The sequence below is a fragment of the Pseudorasbora parva genome, chromosome 20 (assembly GCF_024679245.1).
Source record: "Pseudorasbora parva isolate DD20220531a chromosome 20, ASM2467924v1, whole genome shotgun sequence".
Classification (NCBI taxonomy): Eukaryota; Metazoa; Chordata; class Actinopteri; order Cypriniformes; family Gobionidae; genus Pseudorasbora; species Pseudorasbora parva.
Window position 1 is genome coordinate 37,755,728 of NC_090191.1, and position 13,554 is coordinate 37,769,281.

Sequence of the window (13,554 nt, forward strand, 5' to 3'; positions counted from 1 at the left end):
TAGGTAGCTGCTGGAAGAGGTGTTAGTGAGGCCAGCAGGGGTGGCTGTAACAAGCACTGTTCTTCGGATGAGACATAAACTGAGGTCCTGACTCTCTGTGGTCATTAAAAACCCCAGGATGTCCTTCAGGATTACCTCCTTCCATGTAAATTGCTTTGAGTACCCAGAAAATTACTATATAAACGTGACAAATTATTATCTATTTGAATGATTTACTTTTGTTTTTCCTGTAAATGATCGTTTCCAGAACAAAAAGCAGTTTCAACAGAGAATTCCTCTCTGCTAGAATTTATTCAACACCACAACACTTTAGATGATAGATAAAATTAACTGACCAAAAAATCTCTAAAGTAAAGAAAAAGTATATCTTTAGCACTGAAATTTCACAACACAAGTAATTAACAATCCACAAAAAAAACAGAAATTCAGAACAGCATGCTGAGAAAAAAATAACTGGAGCACAGCAGTAAACCTAATGACGTCTTTAAAGAAAAGGCCCACATTTGGGCCACAAATGAATGAAGTGAAAACAAGAGAAAAGCCACATGATAGTGCCAAGCACCTCTGACCGAATGCAAACAAGTGTACAAATGGCAAGAAACCCTCAAAAATAAATAAAGATGAGACAGAAATCCATCTCCCAGACATCAGCTCATCCTTCCTTTCCTAGTCCAATATTTTTCTTTTTATCTCTTCGATCTCTCCGTTCTCTGATGCTTTCTTTTCCTTGGGCTATGAAAGAGGAGCAATTGATCGTGTATGAACACACAGGAGTCCACAGACGGACGCACACACACACACACACACACACACACACACACGCAGAGTGATAATTTGTTCGATTTGCTCATTTTTATTCATCCATTTATATGGAAGATAAGAAAACCCTCTGCACATCTAACAGAACCGTCATATTAGGCCTAATGCCACACACAGTTAATGCTGAAAAGCTGTAAAACACATGGGAATAAATTATCGCCAGGAGGAATGTTAATAAATTATAGTGGGGAGCATGTGGATCAAAGTGCAACGTATTCTTGATATGCAAAAGCGCACTTTGCGTGCATGACGGGTCTTTGATATTCTGAGGGGGGACATTTACGGCACGCTTTAGAAGAACTTTTAAATATTTGACCTTAAACACTTCAAACTACTGTAAAAGCCCAGGCTGCTTTAGCAAAGGACCGTTTGCTTGAAAACACACTCACAGTTTTACATGTTTACAGTAAATCGTACAATAAAGAAGTCATGAAAAAGTGGAGAACACAGGAAAATATCACTATTTTAAACATTACATTCCTTTTTAGGGACAATTATTTCTCCCAGTGTATAATCCAACATGGCCTCCAGTTCAAAAGAGAAACATATAACAACAGAGCAGTTAGGAAAAAGTTTGAGAGACTGAGAGAAAGAGAGAGAGAGAGAAAGAAGGAAACGGTAAAGACCCTGAACAAACTTGTTTGCACCATAGCACTGTTTCCTCTGGGCAAGTCCTGCAACTTTCAAGAGTGGATCCAGAGCAAAAGAAAAAAAACTTTTTTCCCCCCAAATCAGAGGTCCATTGAGGCTACAAGGTTACAAAGTTCCTTAAATAAGTGCCAGCCAATGAGGAGAAAGCTTGGCTTCCATGATCATAAGTACACGCGATTGTCACGCCGATTCAAGTGCAACACAAGAGTCAAGTTCAGAAAAATAGTTCAAACGTCTGTGTCAGTGAGGGAGAACGCCACTATTTTGTGTCTGAGGGTGGCACACGACACAAAAATGGATGGAAATATCCTTGGGAATATCCAAATTAGCGCCTCTTGCTCACTCTATATACACTACGCAGCATCCGTAAACGCTCAAAGGACCCTGATTGAAAGAAGGCGGCGATGGCCGGGTCTCAGCTCAATCATGAGCTCCGGGGATTGGGCAAGTCGAAAACGATGGGCGGGTTCATAGGCTGGAAGTTCACCGTGCACGCGGAAGCGTTAACAAACGTGGTGGTTCCATCTGTCATCATACCGTAACCTAGCTCACACAAACATAAAGGACAGAGATATTACCATTGTTTAAGTTGAAAAATGGCATGATGTTTTAGCGAAAACGTGTTAAAATACAGGTAAAAATTATTTTAATGAGATCACAAATCAAGTTGAAAGTGTTAAAAGCTATAAGATAAGAGCAAATAACCAGGCAGTGTTTGTGAGGGATGAATCATTTTAAGATGTTATCCACTGAGGCATTGCATACAGCAAAAAACGACATGTGTAGTCAGTAAATGGCTGCAATTTTTATGCTATGGCACAGAAAATATGCAAAAATATGGCAAACACAAACATGCAAAGCACAACACATTAGCTTACACAAGTGTATATTTGCCCTCTATAAGAAAGCTTTATTAAAGTCACCATGAAATCAAAATAATTAATCATTTTTTATTATAAATTGTTTTCTTTAATTATTATTCATATGCCCTCCCTATCTCACCCCTCATCTCTGAAGATATTTTTACTGGTACTAGGGCAGGACAACCTGTCAAATGACATCACGTGATTATTCCTGATGGACAAAATCAAGTGCCACTTGGATATGCGTCACAATAGGAAAGAAAAGACTATCATAACTTCTGTTTCATGGCGACTTTAAAGGCATTTTGAGTGTGCATGCTAAATTCATTGTGAATATGAATGTGAACTAGTTCTTGCTCTATAGCTGTCAGAAGGCAAAGCAGCATGGGACACACTCTGCCTTGCTAACCCCAGAACAGGGCGGATTGACGTGGCAGCATGAACAAAATCACAGGGCTGTGTGGTTTTTCATGCATTTGATTTATAGAAAGTTGGAAACATTTTCATCTGGTGTGATTACCTTCATGGATGTGTCCAAATACATGTAGTTTGGGTTGAACTCTCCTCTGGACGGTGTTCAATAGCTCCATACAGCCAACACGTTGCATCTTCCTAGGCACCCAGTCCAAGAAACCTACAAAAAAGGAGTATAATTACTAATATGAAGAACACTAAAAAAAAAACAGAATTTTTTTTTAATTTATGTAATTTGTTTAACAAATGCCAGGCGTATCCTGTTCCCAGGTTAGGAAAGGGAATCATAATGAACTTAATAACTGTGGGTTTGATTCCACTTAGTGGTTTGGGTTCCTTAATGATGTTTTATTAATTTTGCAGGAAGTTTGTAGAAGAAATAATGCTTAAAGAAATAAAAAATAACTTGTTTTTTGCCTTAACAGCTAATTTAAGAACTCTACCAGGGTGAAGTCTTGACTCACTGAATTTTATATATATAAGATGATGTGACTGGACACTTAAGAAAGGCTACCAAGTAACTTGTGTGAGAACTAATTAATATTCATTAGCCAAGGGTTAGTAAATGGGAACCACCAAACCCAGACTCATCTATCGGATATCCAGACAGAGAAGACATCTCCACTGCTTTAGAGTCCAGTGGTGCCATGCTTTACACCACTAATTAAATAGTTAGTAAATAAACATCCTGGATTTAGATTTTTCTTTCTTTGTGGAGAGACTTGTGTTGAGTCCGAAAGACTGTATCCAGATCAGATTTAGAGCGAGGATCAAATACAGATGGATTAGATTGAGTCTATCAACACCCCTAAAATTTAATTCAGTAACATTAGATAGTTTTGATTTATATGATGTTTAATGTTGATGATCACGTTATTTTACATTATGCATATGCTAATTTATGATCGCTTGTTTTACTGCGTCTTCCTCACGTGTGTTTTGATCAGGAGATTCAGTACTCATTCAGAGGATGCCCCCCCTAGCATCTAACAGTGAAAACACAGAAATTTCTGTGATTGGCCAGGAAGCGTTTTCTCACAAATAACGGAACATTTTTACATTTGGCGGGGAAAGAGTAAAAAGCCAGTTGCACTTGCACCATGGCGGATTCGCTGTTAACATGACAGAATATAGACACACCCAACCTGACGAGTCAGTTTAAATACATGTGTATTACTATGATTGGTCAAATAATTATCCAATTTCATTCGTCATTACTGCAAATGGGCATTCTGATACATGCAATAAATTATTATTAGGCATTTTTATATTTATGTACACAATAATAATCTTTTACATTTTAATCCTTTAACTTTTCTATTTAAATATATAAAACTTTTATATTTTTTATATTTAAAAATATTTGTGTGTGCATTGTGTACCCGCCTATAGGCGCACATTACTAATTTGCTCTTTAGAGCAGGGTTCATTTGGTAAATGGCGCAGCCTATTTCAGTTGTCTTAAAATTTCAATGTGCCAACAATGCACCTGAACACACCTGGTTTTCAGACCAGCACACACGTAGGCAAACAGATGACTGCAAATGCATTTTCTATTTAAACAACGTGGCGTAGGATGTGAAAATGATAACGGAGTCTGGCTGAAACTAGTAAAAAACACTTGCATTTCGCCGGGTGTATGATAGAGCCCTTTAAGTATCCCATGAGTCCACAGGAGTGGATTTGTTGAAGCAACTAACGCCTTAGGTCAAATAACAGTGACAACATGGCGGATGCAGCCCTCTGAATTTCATTTATACTACACACAATCATACTGTGTAACATACTTTTTTAACGGTCGCAAAGGAAGTTTCAAACCAACTGTATGCGATTTCAGACACAGTGTAACTGTATATACTGCCTGAATCCAAAGTGATCCTTAAGGGGTACAACTGTGATTTTACACTTGTAGTCTGATGTCTACACACACATAATGCACAGACTAACTTTGAATCTTCAGAGACGTCAATTGAGGCTAAATTGCAACACTATGATAAATTCACATGAATGTATAGTGAGAGACACATTTACCATGAGAATTACACATTGTCACATTCTCAAAGCCCAAAAGCTTAGTGTTTTAAACCGCAGCTGTCTTTATGCACAAACTTCCATTCTCCGTACATATGACTGTGTGTGTGAGGGTTTTATTATGTGCGAAGGGATTTGCTGCACTGCGAACGGCGTCTCAGTATTGCATGCTTTAGCAGCCTGCTGTAGCAACTCCATCTGCTAAAGCCTCAAAGCAAAAGACTGTGTGTGCGCAAGGATGAAGACAACATAATGGGAAATAACCATTACAGAATGCTTTGTGTGTGTGTTTGTATTTGTGTGTGATTTAGGTCTTACCCAGAGGAGGGCAGTGTGTGAGAAGAATATCTGTGGAATCTGGGATCTGATTCCACTTGTCCAGCAGAGCTTGTCCTCGTGGTAGATTAAAACCCCAGCCGTAGTACCACGGCTGCCTGAAAACATACATAAAGAAGGAAAAAACACAGTTAAGGCCTGCTGATGTGACCATGACTTCCATTATCTTCCCCTGTGCCTCACTGATCTTTCATTCAGACAGCCCAGCCACTGATGAAGTTACGAGGATCTGTATACGATGAGTGTATCTGTGAGATATCTTGGGTTTATGATAAAGATTCTCAAATCACAAATACAAAATGTAATAGAGAAAAAGTGAAAAGAATTTAGCGTTGGCACTCGTGGGAGTTACAGGTATGAGACCGGATAAGATAGTGTCCTCATCCTTTCTTTCCTCCACCTCCCATCACTTCCTGTCATCTCTCTGCCATTGAATGTCCAAAAATGCAGGGGCGTAAGAGCGGTTTAAAAAGCTTGTCTCATGAATATTAATTTGGTGATGTAACGTTTCTTCCCAAACTGATCAAAAAAACTGGCATGTGGGTGCTACACATATAGGATTACCATTTGCGCATTTGTTAAGTCCACTGCCAAAGTGTTTGATTGAAAGAAGCTTCTCTATGGTCTTAAAATCATTTAAACAAAAGAAAGAAAACGCTTAAAATTAGGACTGTCAACAATGTTTTAGATTAATTTGATAAATTAATGCATTTAACTTAAATATATTCATTATTAAAATGCTCATTAAAATATTAAATTTGTTAAAATTATTTAATATTGAAGCATGATATTGTTATGACCATATGCATTATACACTGCCCGGCAAAATAAAAGTCCCTGCTTGGTTTTAAATATGCAAATGCTTAAGAGTTAATAAGTAGACTGGGTAAACCCAGCCTGATCTGCCGGCAAATTGATTTCGGCAACTTGGTCTAGAAAACTGTAAATTATTTCTACTGCTTCTGTTAAACTTTTGCGGGAACCAATCACAGACTGGCTTATCCACCTGGCGCGCTATTGGCGGTTTCAACATGATGACGGATAGAGAAACGATGGGTTGTTGCCTGTTGATCACACCTCTTGTGGTCTGATTGGTTGAAGGACTATCCAATTGCATAAAGTTATTCGAATAATGGCAGTTGATCCCGCCTCTTGTGCAGAAGAGAAGAAAATACAGTTCAGACTCCCCAGACCAATGTTCAATCTTAAATTGAGCTTGGTCTGGTGATAGCCAGACAAAATGATTGGGTCATTGCAGTAATTATTATGTTAGCATGTTATATGTTTGGCAACAGTTCTTTTAACCTTAAATGATAGAGTGTGTAGCTTATCATTTCTTAAACAACCATGTAGGAAGACGCATCAAGGCCATATTCCAGGATGACAGTGTCAAGATTCACGAGGCTCAAACTGTTAAAGAACGGTTGGGAGGGAGCATGAAGAATCATTCCCACACATGAATTGGCACCTCTGAGTCCAGACCTTATATTCACTGAAAGACTTTGGGATGTGCTGGAGGAGACTTTACAGAGTGCTGGACTCTTGCATTGTCAATTGTTATTTCCATCAAGAAGGGCATACATTTTTAGTCAAGATCTTGTCAAAATAGTGATGGAAAAAAGATTAATATTTTCCTGTGTAAAGTTTACTATTTCTACTACTACTAATGCCTGCCGATGTTAATCCAAACAGTGACTTTTATTGGCCGGGCAGTGCGTTTGTGTGTGCGTGTGTGTGCGAGTGTGATAGTGAGAGAGAGAGAGAAGAACAGAAAAAGAGAAATGGGGGAAGAACAGAAAAACAGGAAGAAAGAGAAAGAAACAGGTAGAGAGAGACAGTGAGTAAGGACAGAGAGGGGGGTTGATGGTTTTGCCTATGCCCCATCACTTTGATTGCAGATGCACCAAGCTTGAGTGACGGTATAGAAATTAACATGTCACTAACAATCTGTCCCCAGATCCATCTTCCTCTGCTGTGGCGGATTTGCACATTTATGTGTGCGAATATGTTGAAAGACTCTGAGGGTGCGTGTGTGTGTCAGTTTACACATGAAGGTTCCCTTGCCTCTACGTGGATTTTGTAATTTATAGAGAGCAGTCACTTGAAACATTTACTTTTATAGCTGGCTGACGCATCAGTGTCCTGCTGCTGCAAACAAACACACGCATGCACACACAGACACAGACCCTTTGAGGAGATATCTAGATCAGCCCTGGGTTCCATCATCTTAAGAAGGTCAAGAGGAAAGAAGGGGCTCATGGGATAGCAAATGCTGTTTTCATTTGATTTCAACGGATTAATATTCAAATCACTTCTATCATCAGAGTCTAAACATTTATGATCAAACATCTGAAGGCCCACGGACGCAGTCTGATTAATTCACATCCCTAATCTTAAAACATTTAAAATGGCCTTTGCATATCGATGGTGCTATTTAAATATTCATTTCCATCTTAACACGGACGTCTCAATTACACTGGATCGAGAAAGGACTCATTACTGGTGTCCCAAACAGCTTTTCTAACTAAGTAGAGGGAGATTAATAAACAGAAGGAAAATATGAGAGAGAGAGAGAGAGAGAGAGAGAGAGAGAGAGAGAGAGAGAGAGAGAGAGAGAGAGGAGAGAGAGAGAGAGAGAGAGAGAGAGAGAGAGAGAGAGAGAGAGAGAGAGAGAGAGAGAGAGAGTTGCATGTGAAAACAGAATGGGAAACCCTTTGAGAACTGTCTTTAAAATACAATCATGTAACTCAAAAACTCTTTAATGAAGAGTATTGCAAGCCAGAAGATCAGACTAACATGTTTAATTTCTTAAAATGCGACATGGCACAGTCAGTGTACTTGATGTACCAAATCATCTGTGTATTTATCAGTTCAAGTGTTTTTTTCATTCGTCAAGGTGAGTAAAAAGAAGAGACAGCTGTTTGCTTTCATCCCTTTACTCCCATGATGCCACACCAGCGCAAAAGAGAGAGAAAAAAAGTGTTTGTAAATGTATATGTATATTTAGATATATATTGCAAACTAGATTTTACCATTTTCTAAAGAAAACATTTAAGGGGTGTTTGTCCATGCAAAACTCATCACCACAATGCAAAGGAGTTGCTATTTAATTGCTAAGGTGTTCTGAGTGATAGCTAGAGTATTGCCAGGGCGTTGCCAAGTCAAAAAGGGCTTTTGCACCAGTAGATACAGGAACTGTAATAGGAACTAGCCACCAGGGGGGAGAACTACATTTTTCCCTAGGGCCATTTTCCTGTTTACACTGCCAACACTGAAGTGACATAAAACGGCCGACAGCCATGTCATTTAAGCACAAGATTCAACACCGTTAACAACTGTAGGATGGAGGATGCCATGATCGGTTGATAAGTTATTCGGCCAATTAGTTTAAACTTACCTTACTGGTAGCTCCTATTATGCTGGGTTAGATCATACTCTGGAATTACTATAACTAAAATCTTTCCCAGTTCCTGCGGTGTGAACACTTCAAAAAGCAGGGTTTTAATTTTTTTTTATCATCAACTATGGAACTATGGAAACGCTCCTCTGGTGCGAGAGCATAAAGTCATCTTGTTTTAGCAGAAACCACTAATCAGAACTAATCAGATAGTTGGACTAGAGCTGACATGTTGTTACTGTCTATTGGTCACTGCAGTCCTTAAAACAATCTATTTAAAGTAGGAGTAAGGTCTGGGTCAAATCAGTGAGTGTGTATGTGCATGCAAAACCTCTCTTGGCCAAATGATATATCGGTGCAGTTTTGCCATAAATCTTTAAAAGCATGGCTGGGGGAAAAGGCTGTGGGCGACTGTGCTTCAATATTTCATCCCATTGGATAACTTCAAGGATTTTAATGGAAAAGAAGATGAGAGTTATAAGAAAATCTCAATTTTTAAAAAACGAATGCATTAATGACTCACATAAATTCTAAATAAATTTTCGCTGATAGTAAGGTGGTGCACTTTGAGTGGAAAGATAAAAATTGAAAATTGGGGAGAAACGAATGGAGAAAGCGAAACAGAAAATACGAAGTGTCATTCACAGGTCAGTAAAGTTTCGGCTAACAGCCGTTTACATCAAGTGCATACACAAGCACTCTGTTCTAAAACCTTTCTGACTAGAGCCTACAAGGCAGCTGCCTACCAAGGCCACATCCGGACTGTCATGGAACCTCATAAGTGAACATTTTGAAATACTCTACCGTTCGCACACTCTCTGACTAATTAATTTTCACTTTTCAGTCATTTGACTATTTGAAAATATATTTATAGAGATTTCTTCTACATTTTATTCATTGCCAGGCCTGGAAAACACACCTTTGAAAAGTTTTCTAGGAAGACAGGAGCTCTGTTTCTCCATAGGCAGTAACTTCGTAAGCTGCACAGAGTTTAAACGTAATTGATTTCAATAGAGCATGTTCCTAAGCAAATACAATACAAATATTTTTTATCAATAACATATTAAATACGTTTTAATAATCAACATTTCTCATACTCATACTTCATCCACTTAGCTTGTCGCAAAACATGTCCTTTGCACAAAGAATACACATGATTCTGCCTTAGAATTAGGCAAATATTAGGTGTGTATATATATATATATAGGCAGCTTAATTAAGTTGCCTACTTTGTGAAACAAACTTCAAGATGAAAGAGCTAATATGCCTTACAATGGTGCCTCCATAAGCAGCTCAACAGATTTCACTATCACTCCTAAATATTCCACGTTCAACTGTTAGTTGTATAATAAAGTGGAAGCAATTGGGAACAACCGAAACTTCGCCATGAAGTGTTAGGTCATGTAAAATCACAGAGCAGGGTCAGCGCATGCTGAGGCTCATAATGCACAGAAGTCTCCAACTTTCTGCAGTCAATATAGCTACAGACCTCCAAACTTCGTGTGGCCTTCAGATTAGCTGAAGAACAGTGTGTAGAGCTTCATGGAATGGGTTTCCATGGCCGAGCAGCTCATCCAAGCCTTAAAACACCAAGTGCAATGCAAAGCGTCAGATGCAGTGGAGTAAAGCACGCTGACACACTTCTCTGTTTGGCAATACAATGGACGAGTCTGGGTTTGGCGGCTGTCAGGAAAAGTTTGGTGGAGGGGGATTATGGTTTGGGGTTGTTTTTCAGGGGTAGGGTCCCTTAGTTACAGTGAAATGAACTCTTAATGCTTCTGTATTCCAATACATTTTGGACAATTTCATGCTCTCAACTTTGTGCGAATAGTTTGGGGATGGCCCCTTCCTATTCCAACATGACTGCACACTAGTGCACAAAGCGTCGGTCCATAAAGACATGGAGGAGTGAGTTTGGTGTGGAGGAACTTGACTGGCCTGCACAGAGTCCTGACCTCAACCTGATAGAACTTTGGGATGAATTAGAGCGGAGACTGAGAGCCAGGCTCTCTCATCCAACACCAGTGCCTGACCTCACAAATGCGCTTCTGGAAAAATGGTCAAAAATTCCCATAAACACACTCCTAAACCTTGTGGAAAGCCTTCCCAAGAGTTGAGGCTGTTATAGCTGCAAAGGGTGGGCAAACTTCATATTAAACCCTACGGATTGAGAATGGGATGTCATTAAAGTTCATTTGCATGTAAAGGCAAAAGTCCCAAAACGTTTGACAATATAGTGTAGCAATGCATAACTACATGTGTGCGCACACACATAAACACACACAAACTATCTGCAAAATGAAGAGAGCTTCTGTTCAACATCCTCACCTGTGGCTCCTGTAATTACAGATGCTGCTGGTAGCCTGACCCTAATTACAGAGGAGGTGTACACATTATTCTCTGTGTGTGTGTTTAAGATACTGTATGTGCATGGCACAGAAGCAGGTATGAAAGTGAATAATTAGTAATGTGATGTTTCTGACAATGACCCAATTGTGTGTACGAAGGAGAAGAGGTTGGGAATCTACAGGGATAAGATGTTACATCTCTGAAGAGGCAATATCAGACAGCCTCTTGATAGTGCACACACACACATAACCTCATTAAGAGAGCCTGTTTCAATTAATAGCTTGCAGGTCACAACAGTCCACTGAGATATACTGGCACATAAGAAGTGCTGTCAACATCAAACATGTTCCCTTACACACTTGCACTATGAATGAACAATAATAAAACTTTTCATGACATACTATTTCCAAATTAAATGTCAAGAAAGTATAGTAGAAAAAAAAACATTCATCTATAATATCTCAAATGATTTTTATCACAGTGAAATCAAAAAAATAAGAAATATAAATTCACACACGCACGCACGCACGCACGCACACACGAAAAACATTGTTGGTCTGGACTTGATTTTTTCCATTGGTTGTTAAATAATGAAATAGAAATGATCGAATGGAATGAGTTAATAAATAATATAATTAATATAATACAAATATTTCTGATTAATGTAAAAAATAAAAAAATAAAATAAAAAATGTATATATATATTATATATATATATATTTTTTTTTTTTATCATGGCGAATAAAAAAACTAAGCACTTTAAAAGCCACATAAAGTAAAACAATATAGGTTGGCTATTGAAAATAAAATAAATTTAAATGAATGAATAACACACAAAAAATGAAAGAAAAAAATCCTATATTTGTCAATAAGACAAGTCACACGCAACAGAAAATAAAGTGATTTTTCCATTTCCTGCCGACTTTAAAGATTCAACACGATGCATGCCAAAGCATACACCTACCAAACTATATAAGAAAAATTTGAACTAACTAGTTCACAAATCAACTACCAACTTAAGTACTAGTGAGCATTATATACCCATCCCTAAGTTGAGCCAGTGTTGTATATTTAGTGCAGTGATCTGTGTTGTATATTCATACTTCAGGCAGTGTAGCATATTTAGCACAGTGTAGCTGCATTTTTCAGGCTGTGTTGTATATTTAGCACAATGTGCTGTGTTGTTTTGTTCTGAACTACAGGGCCGGCTGGACTTTGATGTTTAATCTGAGAGAAGCAAGCAGTCCATTCACACGGGGCTCCAGTCCGAGCAGCACAGCAGGAGAAAAACACACTCCGCTCAGAACGATAGAAAGAGAGAAAAACCCTGGAAGGCAGAGTATATCTGTCTCTGACAATAAAGGGATTAGACCAGGCTTGAGCTGATACGAGCGTGTATCTGTTTATGTTTCTGTCAGACATAGCTGCACACATGCTCTGCACAACTTCACTGTTTGCCTGATTCCCCCACTCGGTCTCTGTCTGTCTCTGGGTTAAAATGTGGTAAATATGGGACATTTGGTCCCCAGCATGACTTATGCAACACTCAGCATGTAAAAGTCAAACCAAGACTAATGGCCATATACACACACACACACACACACACACACACACACACACACACACACACACACACACACACACACACACACACACACACACACACACACACACACACACACACACACACACATGTTGGTCTATGTGGTTTACAGGGACTCTCCATAGGCGTAATGGTTTTTATACTGTACAAACCGTATTTTCTATCCCCTTACACTGCCCCTGCCCCTAAACCTACCCATCACAGGAAACATTCTGCATTTTTACTTTCTCAAAAAAACATCATTTAGTATGTTTTTAAGGCCATTTGAATTATGAGGACATTTGATATGTCCTCATAAACCACATTTATAGTGTAATACCAGTGTAATACCCATGTAGTTATACAAATTTGTGTCCTCATAAACCACATAAACAGGCTCACACACACACACACACACACACACACACACACACACACACACACACACACACACACACACACACACACACACACACACACACACACACACACACACACACAATAATATTGGTGCTAGAGAAATTGGAAATTCTAACTGACGTCAATCGAATGAGCACCACAGCTCAATGTGAGCATGCGTGTTAACCACTAGGCTTCGTTTTTCACCAACAATTAAGCACTAATGATAGTCTTAAGTATAAATTGCGGGGTGGATAATGAATTTGGACCCTGGGTGAACGTTTCTGGTTATTGCAGAGATCAGGAAAGAAAGAGAACAGAGTAAAAACATAGAGAAATGAGAAAAAAAAAAAGATAAAATGAAAAGATAATAAATAAAAGAAAAAATAAAATAAAAAAGATAAAGAAAAAAGAAAAATAGAGATAAAAAAGAAAAAAAATAAAAAAAAAAAGATAAAAAAAAAAAAAAAAAAATAAAAATAAAAAAAAAAAAAAAAAAGAAAAAAAAAATAAAAAATTAAAAAATAAAATAAATAAAAAATAAATAAAAGAAAAGAAATAGAAATAAAAAAAAAGAGAAAAATAATAAAAAAATTGCAGCCGATCCGGACAGTCCGAGAACCAGCAGTAACAAACCCATCTGTGCAATGAGA

General features: G+C 38.2%; 1 protein-coding gene across 1 annotated transcript in view; it reads right to left on the minus strand.

The window, feature by feature from the left end:
* Positions 1 to 256: 256 nt before the first annotated feature.
* The window catches only part of mpped1 (metallophosphoesterase domain containing 1), a 47,885-nt gene continuing 34,587 nt past the window's right edge, over positions 257 to 13,554 (minus strand). The window contains exons 5-7 of the mRNA XM_067428163.1: positions 5,157 to 5,272; positions 2,854 to 2,967; positions 257 to 2,013 (exon numbers count right to left, since the gene is read on the minus strand). Of these exons, the coding sequence (XP_067284264.1) occupies positions 1,895 to 2,013; positions 2,854 to 2,967; positions 5,157 to 5,272 (349 nt within the window). The 3' untranslated portion in view covers positions 257 to 1,894. The remainder of the gene's footprint in view (positions 2,014 to 2,853; positions 2,968 to 5,156; positions 5,273 to 13,554) is intronic.